The 21214-nt window shown below is 41.4% G+C and overlaps 1 protein-coding gene across 2 annotated transcripts in view; it reads right to left on the bottom strand.

Annotated features, from left to right (window-relative positions):
* Positions 1-21214, bottom strand: part of Snx27 (sorting nexin 27) — an 86216-nt gene that overhangs the window by 20318 nt on the left and 44684 nt on the right. For both annotated transcript variants that reach the window (XM_028857446.2, XM_028857447.2), the window contains exons 3-7: positions 19796-19988; positions 17284-17348; positions 12854-12958; positions 8275-8353; positions 6918-7081 (exon numbers count right to left, since the gene is read on the bottom strand). In XM_028857446.2, the coding sequence (XP_028713279.1) occupies positions 6918-7081; positions 8275-8353; positions 12854-12958; positions 17284-17348; positions 19796-19988 (606 nt within the window). The remainder of the gene's footprint in view (positions 1-6917; positions 7082-8274; positions 8354-12853; positions 12959-17283; positions 17349-19795; positions 19989-21214) is intronic.

A 21214-nucleotide genomic window follows, 5' to 3' on the forward strand; every position in this document is an offset into this window, starting at 1 on the left:
CTTAAAACTAAGCATGCTCGGGGGCTGGGGAGATGGCTTGGAGGCTAAGAGCACTGACCGCTCTTCCAGAGGACCAGGGTTCAATTCCCACAGCACCCACATGGCAGCTCACAGCTGTCTGTAACTCCAGTTCCAGGGGACCCAACACCCATGGCAAAACACCAATGCACATTAAAAAAAAAAAAAAAAAAAAAAAAAGACTAAACATGCTTCTGCAGTGGAGAGCAAAGGTGTGGTCATGAAGGGGTGTGCTGTATTACTAAAGGCCTTAATGAGTTTGCTAATTCATTCCAACAGTCTGGAGAATATGCATGACAATGGATTTTAAGGGTGTGAAATAAGGTAGAAGGAACATAAAACTGAATTAGGCTGAGTTTATGAATGTGGACATGCTGAGTGGAAACTCTAGGTTTCATATGGTAGCACACACAGTTTAAAAAGGTGTCAAAAGTGTGACCAGTTGGCTAAAACATCATAAAAGATGACCTAATGAAAAGAAGCTGAAGATCCCTGATATCCCTTGGCTCAAGGTTGAAGGGATTTTCAGGCTCAGGGAAACCGCAATGCTAGAGTGGGAATGTCGTGTAAAACCTAATCCTCCACAGTAGAAGGGCCAGAAGACATGCCCTTCACTAATCCTGTAGGATGCCGAACTGTGAGAGGCACCAGCACACTGAAGGGCTTTGTTGTCACCCTTGTCCTTGTGTCAGACCTTAGGGCTGGAGATGCATGCAGTTGCTCAGTTGGACGAATAAAGCACAATGGGTTTACCTGGGTCCTGGAGTGGCAGGGCCAGGAGGCAGCACTGAATCACCAGAGGCAGAGTGGTGGCAGTTACCATAACGGGCAGCCCAGGCAGAGAAAGGTCCACAATGGTCAGCATAGGCAAAATGACATTTAGGGTGGCGTGACTGGAACGGACCTTTGGTACTAACTAATACATCATGGTGCTTCCAACCTTGAAGTAGATAAAAAGCCTACTGCATTTTTGCTTCATCTGTATAAGCAGAAAAATTCTCAAACAAATGTAAAAAAGGGTACACTGGATGGTGGCAAGAGGAAATCTCAGCCTGTGACCCAAATACCAGACTTGAACCAGTTTGCAGACCCAGAACTCCTTGAATGAAGGGGAAGCCTGGTTCCCTTGGGGAAGGAACTCTGATAAAACACTCTAAAGTTTTACTGTTAGCCATTCTCCGGTCCTTCCCCGGATGAACATGAACACGAGGGCAACGGCACACTGGGGGAAGGAAACAATCAGACACCCCAGGGTCTATTAGATACTGTTGTGAATTAACACTGATGCCGGGAGATCCCAAGAACTGGCCCTCCAGTTAAAGTAGGGGCTTATGGAAATCAGGTGATTAATGGAGTTTTGACTGAAGTCCAACTCACAGTGGGTCTCATAACTCAGTCTGTGGTTATTTCCCAAGTCCATATTGTATAACTGGGACAGATATACTTAGAAGTTGGTGGAATTCCCACACTGGTTTCCTGACCTGTGGAGAGAGGGCTCCTACAGTTGGAAAGGCCAAATGGAAGCCTTTGGAGTTGCCTACCAGGGAAAACAGTGAACAAGAAACCAGTATCAAGTCCCAGGAGAAACTGCAGAAATTAGTGCTACCTCAAGGACTTGAAATTGTGGGGAAGGTGGTTTCCACATCTCACTGTAACTCTCTTGTCTGGCCTACTCAAAAGGTAGATGGGTGATGGACAATGACCATTTTGACTATTGCAAACTTACAAGTAGTGAGTGACTCTGACTGCAACTGCTGCACCACTGCAGTGTCTTTACTTGAACAGATTAACACATCTCTTGGTACGTGGTCTGCAGCTATTGATCTAGCAAATGCCTTGACCTCAGTACCTGTCCATAAGGGCCACCAGAAGTACTTAGCTTTCAGTAGGCAAGGTCAGCAGTATACCTTTATAGTTTCATCTCAAAAGTATTTTAAATATTCAGTCCTGTGTCATAACTTAGTTTGAAGAGATCTTGATCATCTGTCTCTTCCACAAAATATCACATTGGTGCACTATATTGATACATTATGCTGATAAGACCAAGTGAGCAGGAGGAGACAGCTCCTTTAGACTTGTTGGTAATGCACATGTGCATCAGATGATGGGAAATTAATCCAATCAAAATTCAAGGGCCTTCTACCTCAGAGAAATCTCTAGGGGTTTAGTGGTACAGGGCATGTAGAGATATTATTTCTAAGGTGAAAGGTAAGTTACTACACCTGGCCCTCTCACCACCAAAAAAGAAGTACAATACTAGGGCTGGAAAGATGGCTCGGTGGTAAAGAGCACTTGTTTTTCTTGCAGAGGACCCAGGTTCAATTCCACCCACAACTGTCCATAACTCTAGCTCCTAGGGACCCAATGCCCTCTTCTGATCTCAGCAGGTACTACGTATGCACATGACACACAAACATACATTCAAGCAAGACATTCATATACATAAAAATGAACTCAATCTTGAAGAAGCTGCCACCAGCAGCATCAGCAGAACACTTTCCTGGGCCTATTTGGATTCTGGAGACAGCACATTCCTCACTCGGGTGTGTTACTGCAGCCCATATACCAAGTGACGTGGAAAGCTGCTGGCTTTGTGTGGGGCCTGGAATGGGAGCAGTCTCTTCGACAGGTCCTGGCTGCTGTGCAGGCTGCTCTACCACTTGGACACATGAGCCAGCAGAACCTAGAGTATTTGAGATGTCAGTGCAAGATAGGGATGCTATCTGGAGCCTTGGGCAGGCCCCTATCGGTGAGTCACTGAGGAGACCTTTGGGATTTTGGAGCAAGTTCTATCATCTATGCAGATCTACCATCATCTGCAGATAACTATTTCTTACTTTGAGAGACAGCTCTTGGCCTGCTACTTGGTCTTAGTGGAAACTGAATGTTTGACAATGGGTCACCAAGTTACCATGTGACCTGAGATAACCATCATCAGCTGGGTATTATGTGACCCACCAAGAGACCCAAAATCTGTTGCTTTGAGTTCTCTAATGCACCCCCCTAAAAACCAGAGATAATGCTTTAAAATTTGGAAAAAAAAAATAATTTTCAACCTAGAATTCTATTCCCAACCCTAACATCAATCAAATGTGAGGGCATCTTCAGTTAGTCAAGATTTTAAATGTGATATTCTAGGTACCCTCCTCTTCTTGACTCTGAGTATGTATTCGATTCTACCAAAGTTAAGGATTAAAGGGGATGGGAAGGCGTATATTCAAGCCATAGAAATAGAGATCCATATAGGAGATCATGAGAGTAAACATCAAATGAAGATGTGCAGAGTATACAGGGGCACTAATTCAGACCCACTAGACAAAAAGCTCCACATAAGATTCCTTTTGAAAACAAGAACTGTTACAATAAATACTTGGATCTCTAACTGTCTTTAGAAGGTGGTTTTTTTTTTTTTTTTTTTTTTTTTTTTTTTTTTTTTTGTGTGTTGTGTGTGTGTGTGTGTGTGTTGGCACTCATGCACATGCACACAAGGAGAGAGGGTGGGACACAGGGTGTCTCCTCTTCCGCTCTCTTGTTGCATTGTTGGCTTGAGACAGTGAGCGTCACCTCATGCTGGAATTATAGGCACTTGGGTCATGCTCAACTATTTTGTTTGTTTTTTAATATTTATTTATTTACCTTTTTAAAATTATGTATATGTGTATGTGTCTCAGGAAGATATGCACGTGAGTGCAGATGTTTAAAGAGGCCAGTGGTGACAGATTCTCTGAAGCTAGAGTTACAGGTGGATGTGAATCACCTGACATGGGTGCTGGGAATCAAACTCAGATTCTCTAGAAGAACAGTACATGCTCTTAACCACTGAGCCATCTCTCCAGTCCCCATTTGGTTGGGTTTTTTTTTTTTTTTTTTTTTTTTTTGGTTTTTCGAGACAGGGTTTCTCTGTGTAGCTTTGCGCCTTTCCTGGAACTCACTTGGTAGCCCAGGCTGGCCTCGAACTCACAGAGATCCGCCTGGCTCTGCCTCCCGAGTGCTGGGATTAAAGGCGTGCGCCACCACCGCCCGGCTGGTTGGGTTTTTTTAAAGACAGGATTTCATTATGTATCCTTGGCTGGCCTGGAACGCACATGTAGACCAGGCTGTCCTGGAATTCAGAGGCCTGCCTCTGTCTGCCTCCAGAGTGCTAGGATTAAAGATGTATGCCACCATGCCCAGCCATGCTCAGCTTTTTCTTTTCCTTTTATTAAAAATAGATTTTTTTTCTCAAATAATGTATCCTAATTACAGTTTCCCCTCCCTCTACTTCTCCCCACCTTCCCTCCCATCTGGATCCATTCCCTTTTTATCTCTCATTAGAAAACAAGTAGGGCCCTAAGGGATAATAATAAAAATGTAAGAAAAACAAAACTAATACATTGGAATTGGTAAAACAAACAGAAGGAAAACAGCCCGCAAAATATAGCTGTTTGCACACTCAGGGATCCCATAAAAACACAAAACTCGCCGGGCGGTGGTGGCGCACGCCTTTAATCCCAGCACTCGGGAGGCAGAGCCAGGCGGATCTCTGTGAGTTCGAGGCCAGCCTGGGCTACCAAGTGAGCTCCAGGAAAGGCGCAAAGCTACACAGAGAAACCCTGTCTCGAAAAACCAAAAAAAAAAAAAAAAAAAACACAAAACTGGAAGCCATAATATATACACAGAGGATCTGGTACAGACCCGTGCAGACCCTATATGCTACCTCAGTCTCTGTGGGTTCATACGCATGTTCACCTTTTTAATGTGAGTGTTAAGGATTAGAGCTCAGGTCTTTATGATTGCAGAGCCAGTGTTCTTACCCAATGAGTCATTTTCCCAGGCCCCCAAATGTCCTCACAGGGGTGGTGCTAATTTCCCCTTGTCTTTCTATCTTTGAGTTGGCTATAAAGGGACCCTCTGAAGATGCTGGGGAGAGAGCTCAGTTGGTAAACTGCTTGCTGTGTGAGCACAGAGCTAAGTTCAATCCCCAGCTCTCGTACAAATAGCTTCATATAGGGCTGGAGAGATGGCTCATTGTTTAAGAGCACTTGCTACTCTTACAGAGGAGCCAGATTTGGTTCCCAGCACCTACATAGTACTTACAACTATCTGTAACATCCAGAGAATCTGATGTCCTCTTTTTGCTTCTTTGGGTACCAGGTATGCATATGGTAAACATACATACATGCAGGTAGACCACTCATAAACACTTCCCCCCCCCCAAAAAAAAAAGAAGGCCAGATGTAGTAGCACACGCTTGTTATCCCAGTGCTGGGAAGGCAGTGACAGCAGGGTCCCCGGGGCTTGCTGGCCAGTCAAAGCCTAAACGGTGTGTTCCAAGCCACGTGAGAGACCCTGTCTCAAAACTAAAGTGGGTAATTCCTGAGAAACACCACCCAAAGTTGACTTCTGGCCTCTACACACACAGGCTCATTTATTTACCCACACTACCACTCTCTACACATGAATACATACCCAAATGAAACAAAACCTTCTCCTGAGAAGACCCCTATTTATGAAGGGCATCCTGGTCCCAATGAAAAAGGAATGCTGTACAGAGAGGCCAAGTTGGGTATCATCATTCAGTCTAACAGCATTAAACCAAACCTGGTATATCCAATCACATTTTAATATGGTTGCTTATATTTCAGTCATGCTCATGTATTAAGTCTCTCTCTCTCTCTACACACACACTTACACACACACACACACACACACACACACACACACACACACTCAGGAAGGAAGGAAGATGGCTCAGTGGGTAAGTGCTTGCTCTACAAGTATGAGGGCCTAGTTTGTCCCCAGCACCCATGTAAAAAAAAAAAAAAAAAAAAAAAGGCTGGGCTCTGCTGCCTATAATCCAAGCATTACTGGGAGGAGCCATCGGATCCAGAGAAATCACTGGCAAGTCAGCCTAGCTAGCCTAATTGGTGGGCTAGTTCAGGGAAAGACCCTATCTCTAGACAGTAACACAGAAAATGACAGAGGAAGGCACTTGATGTGCTGCTCTGGCCTCAGCATATTCATGTATGGGCGTGCACACTGCCACATTTGAGTGCATGTTACACACACACCCTGAAACCCCAAAGACTGAGACCCTGGACTACTTAACATGACCAGTTTGCAGAACAATGAACATGAGAACTCACCCACCTTCCAGGAAGGCAGTGTTCTCCCAACTCTTCCAAGACAGAAGCTCCTATGCTTTAGACCTTTTTAAACTCACTATACATCACTGTATTTCTTGCTTATTCATGTCCTTTAAAATATCCTCTGTAATACAGTGGTAAATATTAAGTTTTTTGAGCTCTGTGAGCAAATTAAGCAAATTACTCAAGCAGAAGCAGTGTGTGTGGTGGGGAGGAGGTCGTGGGAACTTCAGTTTGCAGCCAGCTGTTTAGCAGTTTCAGAGGACTTGTAACTACGTCTAAAATGGAGGTAGTTTGAGGAATTTAGCCCTTGATCTCTGAGATTGATATTTCCACGTAGATAGTGTCAGAACTGAATTACACTTAATGATGCCTGGGGTGGTATCCACTGAAGAATCACACACTTGCTGGTGGGAGAAACTTCTCTGCCCCTGACATCACAGAAGTCTTCTGTGTTGACTATGATATGAGAACATAGCAGGAAAAAAAAAAAAAAAAAAAAAAAAAGATATCTTGCTTTTCTCAGACATACAGCATATATAATACTGCTTTAAAAACAATGAACACATATAGTCGTAAGACTCATCTTGTTGATCAAAAAAAAACCTGAACTTTTAAAAAACTCTGGCATAACTCTAGCATTTGTCTCCTATGAAATGGGATACAGTGTACTGTGTTACTCAGAGCCAAGGAGTCACACTGAATTGTCAAATTACCACCTATCTACATACAGAAAAAAAAATTGGCTTTTAGAAGGCAGACTTGTTTACCTACCTGATGAAAGAAGTATGTAACAGCAAGGTCATTGTCATTTAAGAGGATTTCTTCTTCTGTTGTAAAGAGCCACTTGCGAACGGTCAGGCAGGTGCCTGGTACAGCAGACGTATAATTCTGGACGTAGAGTTTATGAGGAAATTCGTTAGGTGCCAGCTTACGTACTGAAGAAGACAAAATAAAGAAAGCTGAAGTGGAGAGGTATATAGGAGTTTCTTTCCCAAGTAGAAACTGTACAAGGCAGACCAATATAGTAGTCGTCATTAATTACAGCATCAGCTCAAACTCATCAAGAAACTCTAGCTCAAGAACACATACCTGCAGATCCAGCCAAATCTACCCTTTCTAACGAAGACTCTGGCCAGTAAGGCAAATGACTGAAATCTACTGCTTGAATGGCAGGTCTTTCCGCTGACATGACTGCAAAGTGTACCCACTCCAAACTAGTTAAAATGCTTGACCTGCTAAGTTACCAACATCAGTGGACAGACATGCTATCCACCAATGTCTTCAGAGCAGCCTCTCTTCTTACCCAGCTAGGGACATCTGGACTCTCTCCTATGGCCACTCTCAATGTACTGCATTTATTTGTGCAGAACTGAAAAGTACTTCTTTCTCACCTACTCCCCAAATCCTAAGGCATTTGCCACAGTCCAGGAATCTTCTGAGCAGCTTCCGAACAGCCTGGCTTCACTGGGCTGGGATTACAGGCATGTGACACCACACCCAGTTTACTATTTCTAACCCCTACACTGGCTCCTAAGGCATTTCTAACACTACAAAAGACAGACTCAATATTTCCCCTTTATAGAGAGTGAGGCTAAAGCTTTGAAAGGATAAGATTAAAATCCAAGCATCCTGAGCCAGGCGGTGGTGGCGCACGCCTTTAATCCCAGCACTCGGGAGGCAGAGGCAGGCGAATCTCTGTGAGTTCGAGGCCAGCCTGGGCTACCAAGTAAGTTCCAGGAAAGGCGCAAAGCTACACAGAGAAATCCTGTCTCGAAAAACCAAAAAAAAAAAAAAAAAAAAAAAAAAATCCAAGCATCCTGGCATCCTACCAATTCTTTATAACACAATTTCTATCTGTGTATCAGGCCACTGAGAATTGGGAAGAAAAATACTAGGAAGATGGTTGCTCCCGAGGAATTCAAGTTGCTGTAGACTGACAAAAGACAATGATGGATGGACAGTGATCAGAAACTCTTTACATGATCTTCCCAGTCTGCTTGCTGAAGGCAGTAGTAGTAAGTGGGCTCTGTTCTCATCCTTACGCTCTTCTTTGGCAAAGCAGTTTCTGTCCAAGAGTATTAGACTAAAACACCCCAAACAAAATAGAGTAACAGACATTAGCACTTACCAAAGGAATGATTGATCACTTCAAATAAGGCAAAGTAATTCACTGTTGTACTGTCCATGCCAACCTTTGCTGCAATAGCCTGAAGTTTAAACATGATAGAATTGTTTCAGGAAAAGTAACTTCAGACAATGCTATGGGCACAGGTAGATGTATGAGAAGGGAAAGGGAGACACTCTGCATCCTGGCTTCATAAAAGCCACCATGGCCCACAACTATCCTTAAGGTACACATGTGCACACATATGAATGAATCCAAATACAGCTGCCCTCTGTGAGCATCTCTCTTCCAACACAAGCTGACAATAGTTTCCTCCTTAGTATCAAAGTTCCTTTTTAAAATATGAATTAATTCCACAAAGGTATTTTTGGAATTTATTTTACTAATGTGTATGTGTGTGTGTCTGTGTCTGTGTGAATGAATGCCACGTATATTTGGATGCCCACAGAAACTAGAAAAAGACAATGGATCGCTTAGAATTGAGTTCTCTCTCCAGCCCCGACAAAGGTGTTTTATATCATTTAAAGAAATATACTTGATAGGACAGATCATAAAATTAAAACAACTTTTTAAAAAATACTTAAAATATTCACTTTGTTTGTGTGTGTGTGTATATATGTATGTCTCTGTGTATGTGGGGGGGGTGAGCTCATGTGGAGGTCAGAGAACAATGTGCAAGAATCAGCGCTGCTCTAAGGATGACTCAGGCTGTCAGGCTTAGAGGAAAAGCCTTTACCCACTGAGGCATCTCACCATACCTAAAAACAGACTCTCTGACACCTAGTTTTACATAGTCAGCTTACATTTACTATAGGCTGTTAACACACAAAAATCTCAGCCTTTGATTATTTAAGTATTTTTATTTTATTTTATGTGTATGAGTGTTTGGCCTGCATGTGTATCTGTCTGTATGACTGGTGCTCATGGAAGCCAGAATATGTAGATCCCCAAAGAATGCAGTTATAGGCAGTTATCAGCAGCCATGTGGGTGATGGGAATCAAACCTGGGTCCTCTGGAAAAGCAGCCAGGGCTACTAAGCCATCTCTCCAGACCTCTCAACCTTTGATTCTTATTTTCTTGTTTTAGAGACAAGCTCTCACTCTGTTGGTTATATCGGCCTTGAACTCCTAGACTAGAGTGGTCCTCTTACAAGCTCAACCTCCTAAGTACCTGGAACTATATATATGTGTACATTTCTGTGCTTAATTCTTGGGCTTAAAACATTGTTAATTCTATTCAGAATTCACAAATTATTTTTATTTTTTATTTATTTATTTTTATTTATTTATTTATTTATTTATTTATTGAAGTCACCAATATCTTCACAGAAGTAGCCAAACATTGACAAACAGCACACTAAACAAGACCCAATCCTCTCTGGAAACTAAGGCCCTAACATGACAAATGGGAAAGAAATGGAAAGATTTCATGTGCAAATAAATCAAAATGAAATTACATACAAAACCAAAAAAAAGTACACAGCAGAAAACAAAATCAGTTTTTTAAGAGCACTCCCAATATAAGCAAGACATTCACTAAACAATTCATTAAACAGCTAAAACTGTTAGAAGACTGAACCAAGTATGATTATATCCCTTCTTCCTAGATCTGCTCACATACCCAGCCTAGGTTCAACTGATATTGTGTAGGAACTGGAAATTACAAGTATTCTAAATCACCTTTCTATACGGCACTGGATCAAAACTAGAATACTCTCAGGGTTTACCAAAATGGCTTTGAGCTACAAGATTCAGGAATATGATGGAGGAAGGGAGAGTCCAGGCTGGAGAGGTGGTCCAGCAGATACGAGCACTTGCTGCGCTTATAGAGGACATAAGTTTAGTTCCCAGCACCCACACTGGAACTCCAGTTCCAGGATACCCAATGCCCTCTTCTGGCCTTTCCAGATAACTGCAAACAATGTTTATATACATATTCATAGATTATACAAACATATAAAAAAATTAAACAAAAAACACCCTAGGTTTTTCTAAAGAAACATTGAAAAAAGTAGAGAACAAAACATCTGAAAAGTTGCCAGGTGGTGGTGGTGGCGGCGGCAGTGGTGGTGGTGGTGGTGGTGGTAGCACACACCTTTAATCCCAGCACTGGGCAGGCAAAGGCAGGTGGGTCTCTGAGTTTAAAGGCCAGCCTGGTCTACAGAGGTAGTTCCAGGACAGCCAGAGTTTTACACAGAGAAATCCTGTTTTGAACCCCACCCCCAAAAAGTAAAATCAAAACTTTTGCAATTACTCCAATATACTCTATTCCTATAAAATTCAAAGATGGCTGGAATCCTACAAATAATCAACTGCCATGGTAACTGCAGATGATTAATGAAGGATAGACTTTCTTGTTTGCTATAAAGGAGTGCTTTGAATAAGTGCTGATAATCAGAAATCTGTCTATCTCCCTGAAAATCTTGATCCAGTTCAGATTAAAGGCAAATAAATGGGCCTGCAAATAGTGATTATACCCAACACCCAGACTGTGATTTTAAATGTTATTTCTCACCAAAAACCAAGACTAATAGAGGAAGGGGTTTATTCTAGATCTAGGCCAAGAAATGTCTAAAGAAGAGACCAAGATATCTTGTTTTAATAAAATACCCCATAGGCTAATGGATAGTACCAAAAGTACACAGGAACAGACAGACATAAAGGAACTTCCTTTGGCCAAAGATGCAACCATTTGAGCATCAAAGAGATAACAACATGCTGTTTATTAAATCACATTTAATTAGAAATTTACCTGTAACTGAAAATAAACTATTAATAATTATTACACTGGACAACACTGGAATCAACTAAAGGATCCATTCTTTACTCTGAAAATTGCCAATAAAGCAAAGAATTAGTTTTTTAACCTTTCTTTCCCACAAACTGTTTTTCAGGCTAAATCGATAGCCTTCACTGACAAGAAAAAGTTACTTACAGAAGAATTCTAGCTATGTGAAAAAAATGAGAGAACTAGAAACCAGCACACTGCAACCTTTCTGAAATTACTGATTAAGGTAACAATTAGCAATGGACAGACTCATCTGGTAAAAGATCAGGAGAAACTCTGCAGTGAAAACATTAGGTAAACGCCACCAAACTACTCATCAATCACGTTACCACTAAAATGGACAAGCAGAGACTGAGTAGTGCCTACTGAGAAGCAACACTTTATATTATACAGCCTAATTATAAAGTATTTGTATTTTGTATTAAAAAATAAACTTAAATATAATCAAGATTCTAGAATAAATTTCTATTTCTAGAAAATACAGGGAACTAGAAGGACATGATAAATAACCTACAAGGAAACAAGCAGATAAATTCAGCATGATCCAACTTCTGCACACACACAAAAGCAAGGAAGGGAGACTACTTTATATTATAGTAAGTAAAAATTAAGACCAAATATGACCTAATGACCTGTTTCTGTCAGACTTTTAACAAGCCAACTATAAACATTCATTTTAATAACTGAAAAATTCTAACTATGGAGTTAATTAACAATAAGAAATGGTGTTGTTTTAAGATCTAATAATGGTAATGGTTATGTATAAAGAATGTGCATGTTTTAGATGTTTGCTGAACTATACACACAGGTCTACCATAGATTTTGCCCAAAAACAAAATTAAAAAAACAACAACAAAAAACAAACACAAAATACCCTTAGAAGAAAAGGAAAAAAGGGTACATGGTGTAAATGTAACAAGATCTTGATAATTATTACTAAATATGACTAATGAAGGAACTGGGGATGTAGTTCAGTGATAGAATACTTCCCCAAGAAGTATGCCCAAGGCCCTGGGTTCTATATCTCACTCCATTAAAAAGAAAGGTGGTGGCACACACCTTTAATCCCAGCACTCGGGAGGCAGAGGCAGGCGGATCTCTGTGAGTTCGAGGCCAGTCTGGGCTACAGAGCAAGATCCAGGATAGGCTCCAAAGCTACGCGGAGAAAACCCTGTCTTGGAAAAAAAAAAAAAAAAAAAAAAAAAAAAAGCATATAGGGAAATTTATGATTCTATTCTGATTCTATATATGTTAAAAAAAAGTTTTTTGCAGGGCTGGAAAAATGGCTCTGGAGACAGCGTTTCTTAGTACAGCCTTGGCTGTCCTGGAACTCACTCTGTAGACCAAGCTGGCCTCAAACTCAAGAGATCCATCTGCATCTGTCTCCCAAGTGCTGGAATTAAAGGCGTGTACCACCACTGCCTGACTACATATACCATTTTTTAAAAAGGGGTTTTTACAACAACAAAAAAGGAAGTTAATCCTAACCACTGCACTCTGGGGTATTTACTGTACCTTTCTTTTTTTAAAAGGTTTTGCTATATAGTCCTGGCTACCCTAGTATTTGCATCATTCTTACCTTCGCCTCCCAAGTGCTGGAATTACAAGTATACAAGCACACTCCAATACACCCAGCTCGCATATACCTTTCTTTTAAGAAGGACAAAGCTACTTCACATTAGTCCTATGAATTAGTAAGTGTATTCTGCACATTTTGTATGTATTAACTCATTTAATTTTTTACTTGGCTTCACATCATCCAATGTCAAGTCGACTTGCTCAAGTTTAGCTTACCTGGTATACTTGGTCTGTAGTACTGTTCTTTTTAACTCTGACGGTAACTGTTGTTCCATCCGGTAATGCTACTCTCAGCTCTACATCAGACACACCATTGTAATTCTAAAGGAAAAGAAAGAATTTGCAACCCAGTAAATTTTCACTCTCCTTGCTACATGCTAGCAAAACAATATCTAACATAAGAAACAGGAAGTAAATTCAATTAAAATGAGGAAAAATGAAGTCTTAAAAGTTAATATATTTACAGCTCATAAAGCTGACTTTAGGGTATAGAAGTTAAAATCATGTTCCCATTTCAAAATAGAATACTGTTGAAAAGTCTAGCTGAAACCCAGATGAGATTTTGGTTCACTCTTGTCACCCATTCAGAACTCACAATGGAGAAAAAAACCCAACAGACAGGAGCAGTCTCAACACTGGCTGAGTAATTAGGCAGCTAGATCTGCTTAAGAGATATGCTGATGTCCTTTCTGAACCTTGATATACATCTTCAAAAGGAAAAATGGATGAGACTTAGGGATATAAAGTAGTTCCATGCCCAATTTTCTAAGCAAAGACTACACAATTCTTACTCTACTTAATTTAAAATCAAACACTTAGAGTTGGGGATATAGCTCAGTGTGAGAATGCCTGCTTACAATGCTTAGGGATCTAGCACAAAAAACAAACAAACAATAACAACAAAAACAAAACACTAATCCTCATGGCTTTTGAGAATAACATATTTTTCTTTTTTAAATTTTTTAGACTTATGTGTATGGTGTCCCTACATATATGTACATGCACCACGTGCATACCAATGCTCACAGAGGTCAGGAACATCTTGGATCCCCTGGAGCTAGAGGACAGATCAGCTGGGAGCCACAATTCAGTTGCTGGGAACTGAGCCCAGATCTTCTGCAAGAACACCGAAGGCTCCTAACTGCTAAGCCACTTCTCAAGCCTCAACGTATTTCTCTAATACAGTTAGTCTTTCGTCTTTTTGGGGTTTTTTGTGGGGGGAAAGGGGAGATAGTTTTGCCATGAACTCAAGGTGCCTTGTCTCTAGAATGCTGAGATTATAGGCATGAACCACCATGCCAAGCTTCTAACAGATTTTTGACCTTGTAATTTTTTTCCTCTTCTATATATTTTTACTTTATGTGCATTGATGTTTTGCCATGGGTGTCCAGTGCCCTGGGACTAGAGTTACACACAGTTGTGAGCTGCCATGTAGGTGCTGGGAATTGAACCCAGGTCCTCAGGAAGAGCAGTCAGTGCTCTCAACAACTGAGCCATCTCTCCAGCCCGACCTTATAATTTTTATTACTGAGAAATAACCATCTAGGAATAAGTTCATTTTCACTGACCATTAAAATTACTAATCTTTGTCTTTAAAAGTACCTAAACATTACAATAGTTTCCCTCTGACCCACAGGGGTTATGTTCCAAGATCCACAATGCATGCCAGGAACGGTGGTTGGTACTGAAAACCACAATGGATGCTGTTCCCATCTGCACTAAGCAATTATCATGCACCATGGCTGTAACTTTTATAGTTAAAGGTGCTCCTGCAAAACCAGCATAAATTTACTTTCTCTTGTCCATAATTTCATAGATAGAATGGGCATTCCTACTATAGACCTTGGCAATCTGACCAGGACTCTTTTTCTTACTGTTGTTAAGGAAGTACTCTATGGCTTCCCTTGGGTCTATGAGATTGCTAATACTACTACTCTCCCACATTGAAAGCATCATTAAGGTTTATTTGAATACATCAAGCACTGTGTGTGATACTAGAACAGGCAATCTGATAACTGACCAAACTACTAGGTGACTGCCATGCAGGTGGCATATGCAGAGTAGATATACTGGACAGAAGACCATTTAGGTCCCAAATGGGACAGCACAGAATGACATAAAGCTTTAGCATGGTATTCAGAATGGAAGCTTACAAAGCATTTATTTCTGAAATATTGTATTTTATAGTTTTAGATCATAGCCAACCACAGATAACAAAATAAAACCATGGACAAGAGAGGGCATTATTATATTTTATACCCTTATCAACAAGAAGCCTCTAATCTAGTCAGGAAAACAAGATATATACATATTAAATAACTGATGGACAACACATTAGTATTACATATTCATCCTTCTTTCCAATTAATACTTATTAAGCACCTCCAACATGCGTGACACTGTGGTAAGGCACTGGGAATATAAAGATAATCAAGATTTAGCTCTTACCTACTGGTAGCTCACACACTCTTGTAAGCTAAAAATATAAAGTGACAAACTGATTATATGTATAAAAATTAGAAAATGAGATGGCAATAACATGAGTGGTACTAACTGCAGAAGTTCTTTGTAGGATGAAAAATGGATGACTTGAGTCATCAGAGAAGAAAGACTTCAAAGAGAAGGTAGACTGGAAAACATCAGACTAGAAACTGCCTCTGCATAGCACAGTGAATGAGTTCACTGTGTCAAAGTAACAAAGAACAGATTCCATTCCAAAGGCAGGAAGAACAGAGCAGGGCATAGCATAAGAGGAGTTGATAAAGACAGCTGAAAAGTGCAGAGCCAGGAGGGTGCTCAGAGAGAAGTGACCTTTGATCTGTTCTAAAGGACGAGCGGTACAAAACAATGGGCATGGAGGTAAAGTGAGGGGGAGATTCCCTGGAAGAGCAGAGACTCTAGGGAATGACATACGGATTAAGGAAATAAAAAGTACTCCAGAGCCAATGAGAGGGTCAGTAGGTTTGCTCTGTTGATAAAGGCACTTGCCACTAAACCTGATGACCTTGATGAGTTTGGTCCCCAAAATCTACATGATGGAAAGAACCACTGTTCCCCAAGCTGTCTACCATGTTTTGGTATGCTGCACTGCTTGTACAAGCATAGACACAGAATAAACAAACAGATGGTAAAAACATACTTTGTAGGTTTGAAGACGTACCACAGCGGCAGAGCATTCGCTTGGCATGCATGAGTGTTAAGGTTTGCATCGTAGCACCATAAAGGAGAAATGAAAGTACTAGAGTTCCTGGAATACCGATATATCAGACAATTGGTAGGGATGGATATTAGAGAGAGGCCAGACCAGGATGTGCCATGTAGGAGTTCAAACTGAATCCTGAAAACTGTGGGCAAGTTTCAAATTTCTGAAGTAGGAAGTGGCAGTGAAACAGAACAGTTCTCTAAGAACCTTAGCAATGAACAGAAAAATGGCTACTAGAAAGAATCAAACTTTGTTTTTTCTTTAACATGAAAGATGAGCCATGCGTTTATTCAGAGACAGAGAAGTAAGGAGGAGTGATGGGGAGGGGAGGGGAAAGGGAGGGGCAGAGAGAGGGGAGGGGCATTTTCTCACAGCAGCGGAATTATGGCAGTGAACTTTCAATTAGTCCTGCCACACATACCATTAAGAAGGTTCCCCAACATAAAGGCGACCCTAAACCAGTGCCTCAGGAGCTTTGAGATCAGCAGGCTACTAGGTCACTTCTACATAATTTTACAGCATTCTAAAGGAAGTAAGTTATCACATTTGTTGACGAAGCAGGGTCCACCAGACAATGCAGAAATGATCAAAATATTACCTCAGGAATACAGAGAGAAACTTGTATCTCATGAAGAAATACAGTTTACCAACATGAAGGTCCAGAATAACCACTGTGGTTGCCATTTGTCATCAGATGAAAAAAATCACCTTTAAAATAACATCAAAAATAGCAAATGAAGAGGGAGACAGACAGGTAGACATGCAGAGGAACAGTATAGTGAAAAGAAGTGAGTATCTTCTAGCTCCAGCTGGGAGAGAAACAGAAGGCTCACAAGGAAAATGGGTGGAGCAGGAGACCATCACGTTCAAAACCAACCAGACTCATGTCAGAAGACAGACAAGCATTGCATGCTTTCTCTCAGAGTTTAATACATGTACAGGACAAAGTGGAAGGGGACCGTACAGAGGCGTCAAACAGGAAAGGGGGTCAGGGGACAATAGAGAAGGATGCAGCAGGAAAGAGACTGTAGCACATTTTTCTCTCCTATGCAGACCCCAAACTCAAATGCATAAATACAAATGGAAAACAAAAGCAGGAGAGACTATTGGAGACAAGGAGGAGACAGAGGGAAGGGACAGGGAGCCTCATGAGGAGGGATATGGACAAAACACAATGGGTGTGCACGGGCATCTGCACATATACATGTTGTGTGTAATTGAAAATACCATGATGAATTTATTATTTTATAGCATAACTAAAAAGAAACAATTAAGAGAAAAAGAACCCGGCTCTAGGTCTGAAAGGGCAGATATATATGAAAAGGCAATGGAAGAAATACAGTTGTTTGGAGAGTTGATTGCAACTTAACCCACAAACATTATCTACATTTTTGCCCATGAGAAGCTAAGCAGGAAATTATCCGTGCAGGAGGTGTTCACCTACCTCATCAGATTCTGACAAGAACTCCTGCATGATGTCGCTCTCACCAATGACGCGGATGGAACACACTGTAGAAAACAAAGACAGAATCTAGCATCAGGCCCTAAATCAAGAATATACTAAGGTTTACATTTAAATTGTCAGAGCCGAGCATGGTCATACATATCTGCAATTCTAGTACTCGAGTCTGAAGCAAAAGGTTTGCTGCTAGTTCAAAGTCAACCTGAGCTCTACGGCAAGACCGGCTATCAAAAGGTAAACAGAAACTGTTTAAATCATCGGTAACAGGCAACTACAACCCAGTATGTATCCTTAGCATATGCAATCTTAAGGCATGACAAACAATTCACCTAAATGATACAGAACAGTACAATAAAAGGAAATGCAAAGGTGTCGTTTATTAAAAACAAAAAAAGCAGCCGGGCGTTGGTGGCGCACGCCTTTAATCCCAGCACTCGGGAGGCAGAGCCAGGTGGATCTCTGTGAGTTCAAGGCCAGCCTGGGCTACCAACTGAGTTCCAGGAAAGGCGCAAAGCTACACAGAGAAACCCTGTCTCGAAAAAAACCAAAAAAACAAAAAAAGCATAGCATATTTAAATTTTCATCCTATGGGATCAATTATCATGTCAAAACAGGGAAAAAGAGGCCATGGGAGGAGGAGAAAGGTCAAGTAAGAATAAACCCAGTGTCAAATTGAAACACATGTATTTGTTCTAGGACAGCAAGTCAGAGAACATCATCTAACATCACTGTGGGAAAGGGGCAGGTAACCAAAGACTCGAGCTCAACAGAGCATCTAACTCCACCTACAAAGTGATTTAAGAGAGAGACAGAAAGACAGAGAGGCACACAGAGCAAGACACATGAAGAGAAAGGAAGAAGAAAGGAAGGGAAGGAGGAAAGCAGGTAACCGAGTAACTAGTTGTCTAAAACAGGTAGCCCCAACCCAGGATGATGAAGAACACTGACGATTTCATTGCATTTTTTTAAAGTACCCTATCTAATGTCCCCATAGCGTGTTCAGAGGCCAGTCTCCTTTAGGAAAAACAGATAGGAAAGTCCCACCACTTTCAATGTGGGAAACAGTTCTTCAGGAATAAGGGTCACTGCCAAAGTTAGTTTTGTTTTGTTTTAATTTTAGATTGAATTAGGTCAATTAGTCTTTACACTATTATTCTTTTAAACTAATATTCTAAAAAACCTATTGCACAGTGTGGTGATTGAATGAGAATGGCCCCCATAGGCTCATTTGTTTGAATGCTTCATTTTCAGTTGCTAGAATTATTTGGTGGGGACTGACAAGTGTGGCCTTGTTGGAGGAAGTGTGACTCTGGGCTTTGAGGGTTCTAAAGCTTATGCCTCTCCTGTAGATGAAATGTAAGCTCTCAACTACGCACGGCTCCAGCTCCAGCGCCATGCCTGACTGCCTGTTTGCCTGCTACCATGCTCCCGCCAGGATGGTGGCCAGGACTCACCCTCTGACACTGTACGCAAGCCCCCAGCTCAATGCTTTCTTCTACAAGCTGCCTTGGTCATGGTGTCTCTTCACAGCGATAGAACAGTAACTAAGGCACACAGCTAGCAAGCTATACCGCTGTGATATCACAGCCAGGCGAGTGAGTCTCTTCTCACAACCACTAGATTATCTTATTCATATCCGTGTCATTTCTAGAGAAACAAATATTTCAGTATCCACATCCACAGAATCTCAAGTTATCATTTGGAAGTTTCAATAATTCTACCTATAGGCTGCTGAGAACAAGGAGACTTTACATGGCCAACTGCTGAGCAAACCTATACAGGAACAGCTGTAAAAGGAATTTTTATATAGGACACTGCCATGATCCAAGAATCATCAATGTACCATAATATGTACTTCTAGGTAAATATAACCCTATAAATAAAAGTCCACCAAGGACCAAAAACTATTCATTTTTCTGCTATGAGGTCCTCTGCAAATTAGCAAAGCAGGGTACTATCACTGTAGTGAACATGTCAGCCTTGCCTTCAGGGCCCAGATCCTTTACTAATTCTTTACGAACCATGACTTCCTTACACTACTGACTTTCAGGAAACACGGCTATGCAACTTAGGAATCAGAAGCTATGCCCACTCAGTATAACAACATTTAATAGACTAGCTTACCTTTTAAACCTTTTTTTTGTTTGTTTGTTTTGAGACAGGGTTTCACTGTGTAGCCCTGGCTGTCCTGGAACTCGCTCTGTAGACCAGGCTGGCCTCAGATTCACAGAGATCCACCTCCCTCCCCATCCTGAGTGCTGGGACGAAAGGCATGCACCATCCCTTCCCCCTTTTAAACATTTTTAAAACTCACATTTATTTATTTGTCCATTTGGGTGGGGCACACACCTACCACTGCAAATGAGTGGTGGTCGGAGGACAACCTGAGTGAGCTGGTTCTCTCCACCTACCAGGTGGGTCTTGGGGACTAAACTCAGGTCATTAGAGGTGGTGGCAAGTGCCTTTACCTACTAAGAAATCAAGTCTGGCTTACCCTTTTCTAGATATTCTTCCAATCCCCGACGCCGGGCATCTAGCTGTTGCTCTGATAATGAGAATGGCCACTTTCCTGGAAGTCGAGGAAATGTAAAGTTGGCAAACTCTCTTTTTAGGTTTTGGTGCAGGATAGCAAATTCCCGGTACCGCTTAGAACACAGCTGCCGCCCTGCCATGTAAACGTTGTACACCTGGTGAGACAGAAGAATGGGGAAGTCACAGTCATCTAAAGTCAGGTGGGCACTGCTATGATGTCTTCTTACACACTGCACAAAGAATGTGCACAGCCATTTTAAAAGAAAACTTAATAAACATGGCAAAAGTTCTACACACAAGAGACTACTCCTTTTGAGAGAGGTATGATCTTATTTTTACCAGTTTCTCCAACATCTAAGTAACTTCAAAGGCAAATGTCAGTTTTTAAGAGTGGATTTATTTTCAGAAAGCCAGAAGTCTCTCAAAACCACTACAAATAAATACAATGAATGAACAAACAAGCTAAGCAGGAAGGAAATAAAAACCTAAGATTTATTATAAAACAGTATGACTGACGTGTGTAGCCCAGACGAGCTAGCACTACAATCAATGTCAAAGGTAGTCAGAGAAGCCGGGCAGCGGTGGCGCACGCCTTTAATCCCAGCACTCAGGAGGCAGAGGCAGGCGGATCTCTGTGAGTTTGAGGCCAGCCTGGTCTATAGAGTCCTAGGACAGCCAGGACTGTTTCACAGAGAAATCCTGTCTTGGGGGGGGGGGTCAGAGGACAAACTTGTGGGAGTCAGTTCTCTCCACCATGTGGGTCTCAGGCAAAGTCAGGTTTTCAGGCTAGGTGGCCTTTACCTGCTTAGTCATCTCCTCAACTCTATGGTTGTTCCCATTTTATTTCTTCTCTCATTGATGGTATTGGGTTGTTTCTGAGTTTAGCTAGCAATGTGAACAATACTGCTATAAATGTTTGTATACATGTCTCCTGTTGTACACACCGATATGGGAACTGAACTGAGGCTTCAAAGATATGTGCATTTAACCTCAGGAGACAGTGTCCTACTAAACTGTGGGATTTTTAACAACTTACACTCCTTTCCTTAGCGTCTAAGGAAAAAAACCCTTTTAGGGGCTGGGAAGGAAGTATAATTGGTAGAGTGCTTGCCTAACATGCAGGAACACTGAGTTCCTAGCATGAAGAACTGCACACCAGAGAAACTAGGCATTGTGGGACATAACATAATCCCAGCACTTAGGAGATACAGAGTTCAGGATCACCCTCAGCTATATAGCAAATTCAAGGCCAGCCTGAGATATGTGAAAAGAAATGTATTTCTGTTGATAGAATGAATAAGAAAAAACTCAGAATGATCCTAATTTATTTTTTCCAAGTTACTAGCCAGGACAGTTGTTCCTTTGTCAACATGACACACAA

The sequence above is a fragment of the Peromyscus leucopus genome, chromosome 6, assembly GCF_004664715.2.
Source record: "Peromyscus leucopus breed LL Stock chromosome 6, UCI_PerLeu_2.1, whole genome shotgun sequence".
NCBI classification, from domain to species: domain Eukaryota; kingdom Metazoa; phylum Chordata; class Mammalia; order Rodentia; family Cricetidae; genus Peromyscus; species Peromyscus leucopus.